The 17,517-nt window shown below is 43.9% G+C and overlaps 1 protein-coding gene across 2 annotated transcripts in view; it reads right to left on the reverse strand.

The window, feature by feature from the left end:
• Positions 1-17,517, reverse strand: part of PCDH15 (protocadherin related 15) — a 521,765-nt gene that overhangs the window by 151,857 nt on the left and 352,391 nt on the right. For both annotated transcript variants that reach the window (XM_054983659.1, XM_054983658.1), the window contains 2 exons: positions 11,476-11,781; positions 9,067-9,291 (listed from right to left, as the gene is read on the reverse strand). In XM_054983659.1, coding sequence (XP_054839634.1) covers positions 9,067-9,291; positions 11,476-11,781 — 531 coding nt within the window. The remainder of the gene's footprint in view (positions 1-9,066; positions 9,292-11,475; positions 11,782-17,517) is intronic.

Consider the following 17,517-nt stretch of genomic DNA (forward strand, 5'->3'; position numbering starts at 1 on the left):
GGCTTGAAAAGGCTGTAAAGGTTTGTAAGTCAGGTTTGGAGTTTATACAGCCACCAGTAGTCATAACTTTGCCTGTCTGGATACAAACGGCACTCGGTCCTTTGCTCATCGCCTTGATGACTGGTCCAGTGGATGCTAGACATGATGTTTTAGTGTTCCATTTGTTTTATTTTGTTTTTACTCCTAGATAAACTGTCAGACTCCACGGCATGTCGTTGGAGCCAGGGGGGGCACACCCTCCAGGTTGGCCTAGGTGCTGAACTCTACTCAGAGGAAGCCTCAGAACTGGAGGAAGGAGGAGGGTTTACAGCACCCTCACACCCTCTCTCCCTCTTCTGGGTTGGCTAGCTCTTTCTCTCTTGCCCTTGTCTTGCTCCCTTTCTCACCACCACTTTGCCTCTCCCAACTACTCCTCACCAGCTTCCCCTGCTTGGTTCACTTTTATAGGCCACCCTGTTGCTCCTCCCTCCACCAAGCTCCATCCACCCACAGGGTCTCCCACTCCCTTCTGTCTGAGAGAGAGACTTTGAATGTCCCTGGAGCTTTTCTGGGGCTCTCCTTCCCCTGACCCCTCCCTGGCTTTTTAAGGCCTGTCTGCAGGGTGGAGCTGGCTGGGGCCCACCCTCCTGCCTTGCCCAGCCACGGCGTCAGCATCCCTCAGGGTGGCCCTGCCCTCATGGGGCCTGCCGCATCTCCTGGTCCTCTCCTGGGCTGCACCTCCTTGCCAGGCCCTGCTGCCACTTCTGTGGCCTTTGTGGGCCTTCGGAGGGCCAGGCCGCCCTGTCGCCTCTGAGAGCTCATTGGGGCCTCCGGAAGGCTGCACCACCATGCTGGGCTCCTCCATCACCCCCGTGGCCTCCAAGGGGCTTCCTGGCCAGCCAGGTAAATCCAGGGGTAGGCACATGGTCATTCCCAGACACAATCAAAAATTGAGGAGTCAAACACAACAAAGAGAAAAATTCCAGAACAACAAAACATGGAATGGGGAAAATTCACTAAACTAAATTAAATGACTGCCATTATTATGGACTTCCTTCTGCTGTATTCTGCCAGTGGTTTACTTGGTTACAAGCTGTAAGGTCCAGCATTGGGGTGCGTTGTTTTTTTCATGCAGTTTTGTGCTCTGTAAATCTTGATTCAGTAGAAATGGTTAGACCAGATCACCATTAAGATGCCTTCTTGTCTGACTACACTGTGATCTAACTAATTCATTATACATTTGAACTGTGGTGGCCAAGACTCCAAAGTGATTCCCATGTAGTCTGTAATACATAGAAAATCTATTTTGGCTTCTTCACTGAAATAGTTTGCTGGTAGCATGTCACATATAGATTTGTAATTTATCATAGTACTAGCAACAAACCCCGTTGCGTGAAAAAGTGCAATGGGTTCTAGCAAACGGTTGGGAGGGCTGCACCACACCAGGCCTCCCTGCCACTGCTGCAGCCTCTGAAGAGTTGTGCCACCTCGCTGAGCCTTCTCGCTGCTGCCACAGCCTCTGGAGGCTGTGTTTCTGACAACTCAGTTTTTATCCTGGTGCTCCTGTGCAGGTGCACCAGGATAAAAAGCGAGTCATCCGCAACACGGCTTGCCTTTTATATAATAGGATTGTTTTCACAATATATGTTAGGTAGGGTGGGGATGGGGGACTGGGATATCTTTATGTGAAGCCTTTGCAATAATATGGATATGATTTTCTACTGGCAAAATATCATCACTGTTAGACACTGTTTAACCTCCCCAAGGCAGAGTAACATTCATTAGTGGCAAAAAACCTTCAGTGAATGCTAATGGATCCCTGTAGATTCATTACATTATATTATGCTGATTAAATTAACCCTGATGTAAGGGAAATAGAATCTGGCTACCTGTGCGGGAATGTAACAGTATTTTCTTGGAAGAAGACTAACTGTGGAGAATCTGACTGAGCTGTAACAAATAAAATAGTATCATTAGGAATTTGACTCTGAATTGTCAGGAGTGGCTGTAGCTTCGAAACATTGTAAAAAATGCATTTACCTGTTTTCAGTTAATAATATGAATTAATATTCTTAACAGATTTTGGGAAAATGATATACTTCACTGTATTCAGTTATGACTAATTAGGAAGAGATTCATTTTATGAAGGAGAAACTTCTTGTTACAGCAGCTTGGAATGTGTATGAAAACATATGCATGTTTTTATGTAATGGAGAATATCATGAAAATGTATATCTATGTATTATGTCCTTTTATATTTGGTGATGGTTGAAGATCACAAAATTTACTCTTGTCCCAGTGAATGAATGCAGACATAAAAGCCATTATAGCTATCAACAAGTGATCAAATCTTAGAGACACTGGACAGTTGATTTATGTGACTTATCTAGCATGATAAGATGTAGGTATTATATTCATGATGAACATTTCAGATCACACTGAACTGATTTCCTTAGTGCTTCACCATAACCATATGAGAAAATGGAAGGATTTCTACAGACCCATGCAGACTGCAGATTTCTAGACTCTCAGTATGGAACTAGGCATTACACCTTCCACAGAGCTGCCTCTGAAAATGGTAGCGATGGGTGGAATTCTTCCCCAGCTGCCAAGAACATTTAGGTATACCCATGCTGTAAAGACATGATGTTGTATAGCAACTATTTGTTCCTTCTTTCACAACACCCCAGCTGCCATTAGATAAGAAGGGGAATAGCACAGTTTCATATATCATAGGAATATGGGGAAGAATGTGATGTTGAGTAAATATCTAATTCACACTTATTGCCTCTAAGGTACCCTTTCCCCCAAAATATACCCTTCCACACACACAGTCTTTCTTACATTGTGCAGCACCAAGTCCAGGATGTCAGATTCCACACTACGTCTGGTCAGCCAATCAAAAAACAACACAGTCTGAAAGACACTGAGGGTCATGGGATCAAAAGTAGAGATGATTGTGAATATGTAGTTTAGTTTTACCTTGTGCTACAATCCTCTTCACTGTACTAATCCAAACAATGAAGAGGAGAGAACACATGTTTGAATGCTTTCCATCACAAGCCAGCTATGTAAAACTAGCTTGTCAGGGTTAAGGGTACTTGAGAACTCTTCTTACCAATATGCTATTCTTCCAAGCAAAGGGAAGTTTCCCCCCTATAGGGCTCATTCAAACAATAAATGCCTCACTTACACTCTGAGATGTGCATTCTCAAGAGGATTGCACCATATGATATTTTTTGTACACATAGCTATTTAAGACATCTGAAACTGACTCCTTTGGCCTGGAACAGTCTCATAGGCAATTTGTTTCTGTAGAGAAGGAATCAGGTAACTATTTCAACACTATTCCAAACTTAACAACCCATATTTTGACTAGCAGTATTTAGGGCCAACAGGGTGGTCACAACAACTGCCCCATGGAGGCTACATATGAGAATGTTAACAACTATGAGTATGTTATGCAATCATGTGGTGACTGGTGATCTGTTGTGCACAGTGGCTCCACACAGACTGGTCAGTTTTCTCCATGCCATTGCCAATGCACTGCACCTTGGATTTGCATGGCGTGAAGAAAAGCAACCCAATACTGATGATGTCAGTATTTAACGAGCACATCAGCAGTTTGTCAGTCGCACGGCAACAACCAGAGACGTCATGAATGCCCTTGCATATGTACTGGGCCTTCGTTCAAGTTGATGGTAACAGTTCGACGACTTCTAAGTGTAGTGAAGTAGGTAGAGTGTTGGACTAGGAACTGGCAGAACCAAGTTTGACTCCCCACTCTGCATGGATGCTCACTGGGTGACTTTGAGCTAGTTTCTTGGCCTAATCTACCTCACAGGATTGTTATTGAGAGGAGAAAATGGAGAAGGAGAGAACAATGTTGTAAGCTGATTTGGGCCCCACTGGGGAGAAAAATGGGGTGTAAATATTTAAATAAATAAACAAAATGTTCATTATAAATATGCCTTATTAACAGAGCTGAGGGTGCAACTCCATTAGTTAAATTACATTTATGAAACAGTATTCTACTATTATAAGCCTTGTGTTGGCACACCAGGCAGAAATTCATTAAGTATATGTTAACAGGCGATTAAGCAACTTGCCTCTGCAGAATTTCTGCCTGGACATACACTGTACTACAGTTCATACAGCGGTAGGGGAAAACTGTGTTTCAGGTAGAAATTCATTACGTGAATAAGTAGTAAGTAGGAAACCTACACCTGTTAAATTTCTGACTGGACATATCAGCTAAACTCAATGTCAAGCCGAAAGACAAAGACAGAGCATATTGTGAGAGACTGTGCAATGTATTTACTGGTACAGGGCATGGAAGTTAAGCTGCCTTTTACTATCCATCAATCAGTCCATCCATTTATCTATCTAAAGCAGCACAATTACAAAAAACGATGCAGTGAGAGCAGCAGCTAGGTCTGTCATCAATGTGTCCAGGACATGAACAAAATCCCAGGTGATGCTGTCAGTGGAGAAATGCTTACAGCAAAATAGTGGCAGCTACCATATATGCTCCAGAAGTTTCAGTCTGAAAGTCTCTCTATTGTCTGAGAATTGTCTAAAAATAAATCTCCCTGTCAGTAAAGTAATAAATGTTCTTTTAAGTGGGATATTTCTTCCCTCTAATGATATAGTTTTCATGGGAAACTGTTGATAGCTGTGTCCGGGTGCCTTCATTTTTATGGCCCAATCCAGGGAATCACACCTCAGAGAGGAGAGAACCCAACCGCTACATATTAAAGGTCACATCAGAAATTGACCAGGTGATGATGACAGACAGCAGTATTATCATCCCAAATGGCAGCAATGATAAGAGCAGATGGATGCGAAATACAGAAATGTCCAAATGAAAAGTATGGATAGACAGGCAACTCCTCTTTTGCAGTTAGAGAATAACAAATAGAATGGTTGGGGTTGGTGTGCATGCTGCGACTGCCAAATGGAGGCTGTTTTAAATCGCTCTTGGTGGCAGCTCCTACTGTAGGGAGAACATTTTAATAGTGAGTTGCCATGATAATGAGTCTCCATGCAATAACAGCTGCCGCACAGAGAAATGCACAGAGCTTGTTAGTTATAATCTTTATGTTGTCCCTTAATAAAAGACATTGCTAAGAAAAGTCTAAACTGTGATCAGTAGCAATGGCATAAAAGGATCTGACTAAACAGCGTTGAGGTGTTTGAGACACGATAGCAGACCTCTGCATGACCAGCCCAACAAACACCCCTGTTAAAATTGAGACTTTGGGTTGGATCCCAGGGGTCTATTCTGCTAGTTGTGGGGCTTTTCTCTGAGATGAGTGTTTTTCCCTGATACAAAAAGCTCTTTAGCAGGAAAGATCCTCTCATGGCAGGGGAAAGCTTCACAGAAAATAAACAAATGCTGGTAGAATAGATTCACAAGATCCAACTCTTTGCCTTTATTCTCTGGTCCCAACATTACGTTAAAAATTTTTAAAACTAAAAATCTATAGAAGATGAAGAAACGAATTCAGATGAAATCAGAGTAGACAAGGAAACAACTGCACTATCAGAAACTAACTGTGCAGTTTATGTAAGAGAAAACAATGCATATTGGTTAAGATTCTGACATGGAACATTTTTTTAAAAAAATAAACATTGATCATTTCTGAATAAACTTGTTTTGTGTTGTCCACCATCCCTAAACTTTATTTACTTAACAGATTTTTGGATAGCAGGTCAGACAGGTTCTTGAGGAAGCTCACAGAATATTTATAAAGTACAGTAAAATAAATAATAAAAAAATAATCAGCATGAATGAAAAGCTCAACATAGCAACATCAGCAGCGATTACCTTGCTTCTTGCTTACTTATCTATGAACCCAACCAGTCACCACATCCTCCTCAGGCATCCAAATCTTAAATTAACCCAGACGCAGAAGAGGGCCTATGCTTAGGGCAGGGGTACAGCTTATATTTTATACAGCTGGACTAAATTTGCATAGGTTAAGAGTTTTACAAAGGAACATGCACATTTGCCAGGGGGAAAGGTTCAGTCAAATCTGTAAACAAGTAATTAGAAAATACCCAAATATAATAAAATGCTTTTTTAAAAAAAACGACTGGTTTGTGTAGCCTTGTTCCTTTAAACGTGGCACTAGGACTTTGTTTGAGAACAATACCATGCGTTAGAAATGCTGAGAAATCTTTTAAAAAATTGGGATGTGGCTAGGCAAACATAAAAAAGAAGGTATTTTCTAGGCAAACATGAAAACAATACTGTGGGAGCAGAAGATGACTTGAAAGGAACAGGTAGGAAAAACAAGTAAACAAGGAAGTAACAATGGTCAAAAGGAAGTAACAAAAACACAACAAGACAGTAACAAGTGATGAAAGAGGATATGCAAGTCATGAGAACTTCTGTTGCTGCTAGGGCTGCCAGATGTCCGGTTTTGACATCTGGCTTGGGAAATTCCTGGAGATTTTCAGGCAGTACCTTGGGAGGGAATTCTGTTTCTCCTAGACCCTATGTTATACCATATATTTCCTCTAGGGGAGCTGTTTTATGTCATCTGGAGAGCCGTTGAAAATCCAGAACTCCAGCTCCTACCTGGAAGTTGGCAACCTTGGATGGCCCTTGCCTGTGGCTTTAGTTGGTGCTGCACATTATGACATTCCTCCCTATGCTTGCTTCCTCCACCCCTAATCTGTAAAACGGGAAAATAAGGACTAGGCAGGGCTGGTGCTAGCATTTCCATCGTTCTCCACATGGGAGGAAGAGAAGATGAAACTCCTTAAGAAACATATTGGTTTCTCCCTCTCACTGAAAGAGGGAGGTACAATTTTACTGTCCATTTGTAGAGGCTCTTTCCTGTGCTGCACGGTGCCCAGTTAATTTTTGTTCATTGGTGTTGTGGTCCCCTTCCTTTCCCCCTTCCCACTTGCAAAGGTGCTTTGCTTGTCCCACCTCAACCACCCGTCCAAGCTGATTTCCTCTTCTGGCTCCCATTTGAGAAAAAGTGGATAGCTGCTCTCTCTCTCAGTAGCAGGCAGCTGCAAAAAGAACAGGAGCAGGGACAGAGTCCAAGCAAGAGCTGCAAGAGGACATGATGAAGAGCTTAAATTCCCACTGTGCCCTATAACATTCAGCCCAACCACGGTGATATTCTTGGGTGACCAGACCAGGGGGTGGGGGGAGAGAAGGGAGTTTTCACTGCTCCAAAACCAGTGCAGCAGTTTCCCAAATCACTTCAGAGGGCCTTTTTTCCACTGTGAACTAGTCTTGTTTTTACCATTCCTCCCCTTGCTTTCCTCCATTTCTTGGCAATCATCATCATCAGTTTTCCCCCCAAAGCCCCCACTGCTCTGACTCCAGGGGCATTGAGGGTAGGATGGAAGCAGGGGTCATTTGGGCCTATGTGTTTTAAAGTGAAATATTTACTTCATTTATATCCTAATTTTCTCCCTAATGGGTATCCAAAGTGGCTTACAACATTCTCCCCTAAGCCATTTTATCCTCATAATAATTCTAAAAAGTAAGTAAACATGAGTGAGTTGGTTGGGAATAAAGGAAGTGAGGGGGAGCATCCGTGATTTTTGCTCAGGGCTCCACAATCACTAAACAATCCCTGTCTGGCAGGAAATTTGCCCACCAGCACTGGCAGAGCGTGAAGTGCACACAGCACCAGTGGCACTTTGTGGCCTGCCTCCATCTCTGCCTCCTGTTTGGTGGACCACTTCATCAAGCCACGTGCTTCCCGCAAGGTTGACAAATTTTATCAAGTGTGTCCAGTATTTTTGTTGAATCCATCTGGCAGCTCTATTTGCTGCCACTTCCTTGTAATGTGTAAAAAGTATACCAGCTGATTCAAGACTCCATAATATGACACTCTAAGAAAGCAGGATTGAAAACACTGTTTTGAAGAAAGCCATTTTCAAATTCCCATAAGGGACATTTCACACACAATATAGAGGCAAACCTTAATCATCAAAGGCAGGGTTTTTTTTCTGGGAAGACAGGTGGTGGAACTCGGTGGGTTGCCAGCACAGGGGGCAACTCTTGGCAGGAGGAGGTGCCCCTGGTATCGCATGTGCGCGCGCAAAGTGCACGCATGCTCCCAGGGCCAATGATGTCACTTTGGGTCAGCTGCAACAAGGGGGGATTTTTTAAAAGTTTAAATCGCCCTCGGTGAAAATGGTCACATGGCTGGTGGCCCCGCCCCCTGATCTCCAGACATAGGGGAGTTTAGACTGCCCTCCGTGCCGGAGGGCAATCTAAACTCTCCTCTGTCTGGAGATCAGGGGGCGGGGCCACCAGCCATGTGACCATTTTCAAGAGGTTCCGGAACTCCGTTCCACTGCGTTCTAGCTGAAAAAAAGCCCTGACCAAAGGATCATACAAATATTGAGCTGCAGCCACTCACAGTTCCGTTCACAGAGTACATCTGAAAGGGACATGCATTTCCAACACAATTATCACATCCAGACTTCCCTTTGTAGCCCATATTTGAAGCATGAGGTGTCCACTCAAAATACAAAAAAACCACGGCATACAGAATCATGTGAACATATTGCACAGTAAACTACAGCTGTGATAACATTTATACAGCAAAAGCAGATCAAACATATCCTTGGTGAAGCTGGAGCTTCATAATAGCAGAAATTGAAATTCTACTGTAATGTACACAACCAGTTGATCCATAAGTGAGACTCATAAAACTATGGGTTTATGCAAACTTACACTGAAATACAGATGCTGTCACTTTGGCAAACAATTCTGTTGAGCATTTATTTCAATCTTTGGGGGATTTTAAAGGATTTAACAAATCTAATTTTGTTACACACAAATCTATGCGCCAAGACATAACTGTGTAATTATGTACATTTGCAAAGCAATTATATTTGCTAGTACTGTACATTCAAAATGTGAATAAGTTATTACTAAAAGAAGTCTGCAAATGTATGCAAATACAGAATGAAGGAAGGGTAGGGAAATTAAGAAAATTCTCTTGGGATTCTCAGTCTTTGCTAAAACACATTCGGACCTCTTTTCTAATGGCACCAAATAGCAGATTGTGTTAGAAGCTGGAGAATAATAATAATGACTCTTACCCTTATTCTCACTGTCACTGTAGCAAGACCTGGAGGCATTGTTCCCCCAATATCGAAGGCCTCCACTAAAAACGTAAACGTTGCATCCATTCCAGCAAATGACTCAAAATCCAAGGACTTTAAAAGTGAGAGCTCTCCAGTAAACTTGTTCAAGGAAAAAAACTGCCGTGCTTCTTGGGTTCTTATTCCATAAGTAATATTTGACCCAAGGTCGACATCCTTAGCCTAAAAGAAATGAAGAATAGAGGTTGGCTCATAGCAAATAAACTCTATATGCCAGGATTGGTAGAGCGTGCACACAACAGGAGCCCCCAACGTGACAGAGGAGGCTGCCAGGGTAGGCACAGTGCCAGCAGCAGCCCGAACAGGGATGGTGGAGGCCCCTGAGGTGGTGGGGCAGACTGTGGTCACAGGAGACACGGAGGAGCTGTGGCAGATGGCCCATGAGATGATGCAGGCCACAGAAAGCTGACCCAGAGGTGCCTGCAGCCAGACCCACACCGGTGCTCGCCTTGCTTGCAGGGCCAGAATGAGGTGGCACCCTAGCGCATGGGCCAGCAAGGATCCTGGGCCAGGCAGAGCCCAAGGAGCAGCATGACCCACCCCTCCCCTGGCAGCCCCATCAGTGCTGGCAGGGCTCGGCCAGCCCCACCTTGCCGGGAAGCCAGAACACCAGGAGGAAGGAGCCCTGAGCAGGGAGACGCCAAGGGAGGCTCTCCCAGTGGCCAGCCCGGCTGGCTATTTCACAGAGTGGAGGGAAGGGAAGCCAGGGATAGGGTGGAACCAGGAGGGGGTGGGAAGAACCACCAGGGCTGCCCCATAAAAGCAGGCTATGCAGGGAGGCCAGTGAGGAGTAGCTGGGAGACCAGATGAGGAGAAAGTACAGAGAGAGAGAGAGAGAGAGAGAGAGAGAGAGAGAGAGAGAGAGAGAGAGAGAGAGAGAGAGAGAGAGAGAGAGAGAGAGAGAGAGAGAGAGAGACCGGTCAGCCAGAGAGTGGCAAGCCCAGCAGGGAGAGAGAGGGAAGAGGATGTTGTAAACCCCTCTCCTCTTCCCAATTCTGAGGTCCACTGTGAGCCAGCTCGAAGGGAGGGCCAAGCTGGCAGAAGCACCCCTTTCTGGTTCTGATGACTGGGGAGGCAAAGCTCACACCAATTGTACAAAGGGATCTCTGAAGCCAATGGAGCCTTTCTTCCTCCATCTTTCTGAGTATATATCAAGCTAACATGTTTCTTAGTTACCAACCCACCTAGTAATTTCTCTCCTCCCCACGGACTCAATTCTTAAATTGCTCATCTATCAGGACAGGGGCCATGCATGGAAGAGAAGGATACAGCATATCAGGGCACAGGAGTCCAGAGGGATCTGGTTCAGGCTGCAAGCTCCTTACTATGATATGGCATATTTATGGCTCAAAAGGTCTCATGACTCATAAGACTGTATGGATGAGCTGGGATGGGATTGTGATGGTAAAGGGCTCAAAGAAATGATGCTTTGCTCCTGCATGAGGAGCGAGGGAGGCAGCAGCTTGCCTCTGAGATTTATTGCATTCCTTCTATAAAGAGTTGCGCTCACATATGGGGAAATTATGCTTTATGTTTTAAATGCCCTGCCATCTATTATTTCCATGGAATACCAAGAAAACTGTGTCTTCATTTCTGCACATACACAAAAATTTTCTCTTATATTTGGAATAAGTTCTGGTTCAACCAATTCATGAACATGTCTGAGCACACATTGATCTCTGGATCATTATGCATATGCTGCCCCTTTGCTACTAAGATGCTTTGTCCTACAATCATTACAGTAAATGAACTAAAGTAAGTTGCTATACTAACAGTGCCATGCTAAGAACACTCTCATGGGAGTAAGCCCTATTTAATAGGCTTGAGTAGGATTGTGAGTAAGTATACCTGCTTAGGATTTCTCTCTAAGGATTCTTTGCAGCACATTAACAGTGCAATCCTAAGAATAGTTACATTTTTATAAATCCATGGAAATCAATGGGCTTAAAACTACTGGTAAACGTATGAATATTGTAAGAAAAGAGGTAAGCTTCAATACAGATGCTATGAGTAATAATTTAGCAACTTAATTTTAAAATGAATTTTTTAAAAAATGTAGTGATGGCTCAAGATATATTAATCAATTTTCAAATATTGATGATCCCTATTTTAATTAATATATTATGAAGACTGCCAATTTTGTAGCCATGAATTATTTCCACTTTATGCTGGTCTGAACTAATACTACTTCTAGGAATGCACATTCAGGAGCTTTAATGTATTCTTTCATAATAAGTAATATTATTTTTTCATTTAATTAACTGCCAACTGGACAGATCATTTTGGTACAACAGGGCAAGGAGTTTACCTTACTGATAATATCCATGGGGCTCGTGCCTCTCTTACCTCTAAATGTAGGAATACTGTGCCTGGGAGCAGGTTTTCAGGAATAGACACTGTATAGGAGGCATTAGTAAACACCGGGCTATTGTCATCTATATCCACGACTTTGATTCCCAGAGTTAATGTTGTACGACGAGCATCTACAGCTCCATCTGTGGCTTCAACAATGAGTTCGTAATAGTCCCTTTTTTCTCTGTTTAGCTTTACTGATGTATAAATACTGCCATTAGATGTGATGCGAAAAAGATGGTTAAAGTTTGCCAAACTATAGCGGACTTGGCCATTGATTCCAGCATCAGGATCAGTTGCCTAAAAGGGAAGAAAAAACATATACAACTGTAAGAAGAAGCCTGCAGAACTACAAAATCCTCCTCAGTAGTCACTGAAATTCATGGGTGGCTGCAACCTGCAAAGAAGTTCCTACTTAAGTATGGCTACTAGAGTCGCCTGCCTCCAGGTAGGGCTTGGAAATCTCCTGGAATTATAACTGATTTCCAGATTACAGAGGTCAGCTCCCCTGAAAAAAATGGCTGCTTTAGGGGGCATTACGGCATTAGACCCCACTGAGGTCCCTCCTCTTACCAAATCCTGACCTCCCCAAGATCTACCCCTAAATCTCTAGGAATTTACCAACCCAGAGCTGGTAAGAGAAAGGGCTACAGATACTTTCCTGAGACTTACTTCAAATTAGACCTTCTTAGGATTCGTTCTTTGGACACTAATGTCTAAGAGGCTAAAAGGGATGCAGCAATGTTAAGTTCAGGTAGGATCCAGGTCAACGTACTTCAGAGATAGCAGATCCACCTGTGCAAACAGAACTTCAGTAAGCTGCAGGTGCAGTGGTCCATGCTGGCTACTTTCTAAAGTCCTTGTTTTCTCCTGACACTTTAACTAGATCAGGACTTTGAAGGAGAAACTTCTCAGAACACTGTACATGCTTCTTTTCTGCTGGGCAAGCTCACTGTTCTTGTTCCTTCACTCACTAGCTACCATAATCCCCTGACACACAGTCAATACTTCATGAACCCTAACTCGGACGCAACATGAGTCACTCACGGGGCACAACTAGGGCTGTAGCCAAGGTGGGGCCAATGGATGCACTATCCTTATTGAAAAACAGACTGGATCCACATCGGGATATTTCAAGGAAACAAGCTTTTAAATTTATTACAGAACAGCTTTGGTTTAAAGAATAAAAGCTAGTTTTAAAAACAGGAAACTTTAGGGGTTTTTTTTTTTAAAAAGCTAATGAGTGACAGATTCTGTAAAGATCATGCCAAGACACATTTTCACAAGTCTCCAAAGAATTTGCAAAGCTTTATTAAACAAGTCTGGTATCGTAATCTTACAAAGGTCTTTGTCCAGAATAAGGCATTACGACAGCATAGGCCCGTAAGTGCCTCCCAGGCTAGCATCCCTCCCCTGCTTACTGCTGGGAACTATGTATGTGTACAGGGCCTTGAAGCCACCAAGGCCACCGAGAGTTTTTCCCAGTGCTAGGAGCAGGTTAGTGAAAACAGTCAGCTCATGGGAACTCCACCTCCCCTCTTCCGGCATGGCAATGGCAGATGCTAGCCTCTGACATCTCCAACAAAAGTACTCCAAGTTCAACTCACCAAACCTGCCTAGGTAAGCCATTTAAGATTCTGCCTGTGCTCCAGGTGGGTTTTTCAAAAATCCTTTTGGAAAAAAAATCTAATGACTATGACTGAATTTGGCAAGAGTAATTTAGGAACTATTTATTTATTTCATTTATGCACATTTATAAAACAGCCTGTAGATGATCCCACAAGATACCATAATAGTAAAGTCTCTAGTTATCAGCAGCTCTGTCAGGAAGTTTCTGAAGACATTTAATTTCCAGTTCTGGTGTACAGCATGCTGCAGTATAATGAAACCATTTATCTTCATGGAAATCAATTAAAAGTTAATTAAATTTGTTAATAAAAACCACACACTTGTTCTCCTTTTGTACTACATCAACACAATAAGCATTAATGCCTTTAGCTTTATTTCTGTCTGGCGGCTAACACAACCTTGCAAACAGCACCTTACTGGGATGCCTCTGTAAGGAGATGCCTCTACTTCCATTGTACATCTAGATAAAAGCTCTGTGACTCTTCTAACAGAATTGCAGGTAGAAAGTCATCTTATGTTAACATTTACAACTGCTGTGTCTGTATCATCAGGAGGGAGGATTGTGCAAGTTGGCAATAAGCTTGTAAGAGTGAGGCTGAATGCTTGTCTCTTTCCTGTTTTTAAAGGCATTTAAAGCCTGGGTGTGGCAGGTCTCTGTGAAACAGAACTAAAGAGAGTATCTTTGAGTTATGCCATCGTAAACTCAACGTATGATGGTAGGGCACCCTGGCACTGCTCTGCCTCGGTTCCCCACCACGCCTGGCCACAGCATCTGGACATGGGTGGATCTCGGGTGTAAATCCTTGCACTGGTGGGCCTGGGGGCAAGGTGTAGGGGTGGGAGTTAGCTCCTTAAAGCATTTTGGGCTCAGAAACACCCCCCCACAGTGGTGGAAAGTTATGCCACAAAAAAGGTGGCATAGCCCACAGGCACCCATTGCAGGAAAAGCTGTCCTGCCCCATACTCAGCCTCACCCAAATGGCCGAGAGGAGCAAAGGATGCCAACTAGAGCTATGACTGATCTACGTGCGCTCCCATGGTGACTGAGTCCCCTCACAGGCCCCCAATCACCCCCCACATATTTTTCAACGGAGGCGCCCATTAACTGAGGTGCTCGCCTTCTAAGTCCCCCAAGGCAGAGGGCTCAAGCATAGCCTTGTGCTGCACACCCACTTGGGCTTTGCTTGAGCCCTCTGCCTTGGGGACTTAGAGTGTGAGCACCTGAGTGGTGAGGAACGAGCGTAGAGGGGGCACTTGGCAAAATTGGGGGAGTACTTTACATTCACACAAGGTGGGAGAGCTAAGTCCAGAATGTCTAACATCTCCTATTCAAGTTCCCTAACAGATACCCTGTCTCTAGAGTCTCTGCTCGAGGGGGTGACAACATGCTGACAGGTAAGAAGGAGCTAGGGAGCTGGCTGCCCTGCTTCACTCATCCACAGCTGCCTTCCTCGTTCCCTTCACACATAGGCCAGTGCCTCCCCCTAAATTCTGGCCCCTGTGATTGAGTCTGGCACCATGGGGCGGGGGGAGGCTGAGGTACAAAGGCCCATGCCTGTCAAAGAGGCAGCCACCCATGGAGCCGTTCTCAAAAGAGCTGCCTTGGGTGTGGTGAGGGGAATTCTCGCAGCCTATGTCAGAGCTGCATGCAGACTCCACTGACCACACTCCCCTCCTCAGGCACAGGATTGAACACGGCCATGGGTTGGGGTGACTGGGTGGCTGCTCCCTGCACTCCCATGGCCAAGCAACCCTCTCAATCATTTTGACGCAGGATCAGAGCTCCAAGCAGCAGAAGGAAAAAAAGCTGATGCAGTTGAGGAGAGCTTCCTAGATAGATGGCTAAGAGTGATTTGGATGCTCATCCTCTGCCTTGATTTGCCCCCCCCCCGCCCGCATTTGGGCTGTAGACATCCTGAGGTTCAGCAAACCTAACCTCACCATTGCTGCACATGTCTCTGTTTTCTTTCAGGCACGAGGAAATCCAAACCGGAGATATGGGTGTGTGGCTGTCCCTGGCTATCTCCCTGGACTGCCTTTCCAGTCTGGCTCTGGGAACATTTCCCCTGCAGCAGCTATCTGACCTGTGAGTACACCTTGCTCAAGTCACCTCCAAAAAACTCCTGGGAGCAGCACACACATTTTCAGTCACCACCCCAGATGGAGGGAGTTGGCAGCCTGTGCCCAGACATCCTCTTCACATGTGGCAGTTCAATGAAGTCTGTATTGTGCAATGATTTTCTCCTTGTCTGTGCCTGTATGCAGGTGACAGTAGCTCCATCCCCATCCCCAACCCCATCCCAATCCCTACCCCATCTCTCACTTCCTCTGGCTCCAAGCTGGTAAGGATGGGGAGGACCAGAATATGTTCTGCTCTAAAAACAACAGAGGTCAAGTGACATCTTGGAGGCTGTGAGCCCATTTAGCTTCCCACCCACCCCTCTTCCCCCTCAGATTCACTTCTGGGTGCGAGTTGGGACTTGGAGTCCTGTCTGTGTATGTCTGCAGGAAGGTAGAATCTAAGGAGGTCTCCCAGTCTCCCATAGCACTGCAGGCATCTGATAAGCCAGGAAGCGGGATGGCGTATGGGGGCAGGGGACAAAGTTGATGCAAAGAAGCAACACTATGGCGGGGGGTGGGGTTGTGGAGCAATGTGAAGGCCAAACCAGTGGATCTCAAGGGCACCTCACTGCTCTCACCTGGCCTGGTTCATCTTGCCAGTGTTGCTCGCTCATGAAAGTCCTTTGGGAGAGACCAAGTGGTGCCAGAGATCTGCTGGCACCTGCATGATGGTGTCGAAGCATGTGTTAGGATTGTACTGTTAGTTCATGCATTTAATTGATGGCCTTGATGCACTAACCTGGTGAACACTAGCCCTAGAAGTTCTGTGCCTTTTGTTTTTCCCTTGCTGTTTATACTTTTAAAAAAAAATAACTTTATTCAAATTGTATTTTGTTGTTGTTGAAAGTCGCTTTGGGTCGCCACTGGGGAAAAATCCTAGCAGATTGATTTGGTACAGACACACATAAAGCATTTTGAAATAAAGTATATATAATATTTTGAATGATATGATATTGTGGGTATATATAATATAATATTTGTTCACAGATGGGGGAACTAAAGTACATTTTGGAAAGTCACAAATATTAGCTTTTTCTGAGATTGAAATTTACCTTAGAGTCAATTTTATATCACATTAAAAAGTCACAGAATAAGGCTTATTTATCTTACATAACTGAAATTCTGATATTATATTTCATGCTTGCTTCATTAACTAAATGGTGGTACTCCAGAAGGGAAGCTGCTTCTAAGAGCAACTTCCACTCAGTTAGGCATGTTCACACAGCTACCTAAGTTAGGGGTTGTGTTGATGTGGATAAAATTTGTCAAAACTATGCAGGTAAATCAACCAACAAGATAAACCACCAAGCTAAAGTTCATCATGTGGATGTCACCCACACAGATGTACACATATGGATGAGGCTCCAGAAAACCTTATGTAATACGAGCAAGAAGTTCCAGAAAGTTTGTGATCCTCACAAGGATTCTCAATTTTATTTCAAATCGCACCAATCGCCACTAATTCAACACTTAAATGTGTAAGCATTTCAAGGAAGATCCTAAGACACCTCTACACGTAAACTTTGTCTGTTCCTATTTTCCACACACTAGTAAATCACGCACCTATATTTTCTTTAGGAAAGATTTTGGATCTGCCTTTCAAAGACTGTGTTATCCTAAGTGACTGACTTATGGTGATCCCTGGTGGATTTTTCATGGCAAGAGACTAACAGAGGTGGTTTCCCATTGCCTGCCTCTGCAACCCTGGTCTTCGTTGGAGGTCTCCCATCCCATTACTAACCAGAGCCTATCTTGCTTAGCTTCTGAGATCTGACAAGATCAGGCTCACCTGGGTTATCCAGGTCTGGGCATGTTATCCTAAGTAATCATTCTTCAAATTTCAGTCCCTCTTCACCTCTCTAAAAGTTAATCTGAATGAGGGATAGATGAATTGGATTGTGATACATGAGCATATAAATGAGAAAGCATGGACTCACAATATCGGCATATGGTTTCCCATTCATCCTCCCATGATTACTTATCCAGATATTGAATGTTATTATCTGTACTTTAGTTGCAGCTATTTTTGAACACACACACAACCATATCTATTGTGAAAGGAAATATTGTATTGAGAATCCATAAATTTAAAACTAATTTAATGTTTCTGGTCATTTTACTAACATTCATCCTGTTTTAGAGGAGATTGTAGGACTAATGCAAAGTAGATTAAAAGCACGCCTCAAAGAAACTGGCACATGTAGAAAAACACAATCAAGAAAACTCTTGGAAGGAAGAATAGGGGTGTTTCAAGAATACAGTATCATCCCTTCTCTCACTTCTACA

The sequence above is a fragment of the Eublepharis macularius genome, chromosome 6 (genome assembly GCF_028583425.1).
Source record: "Eublepharis macularius isolate TG4126 chromosome 6, MPM_Emac_v1.0, whole genome shotgun sequence".
NCBI lineage: Eukaryota > Metazoa > Chordata > Lepidosauria > Squamata > Eublepharidae > Eublepharis > Eublepharis macularius.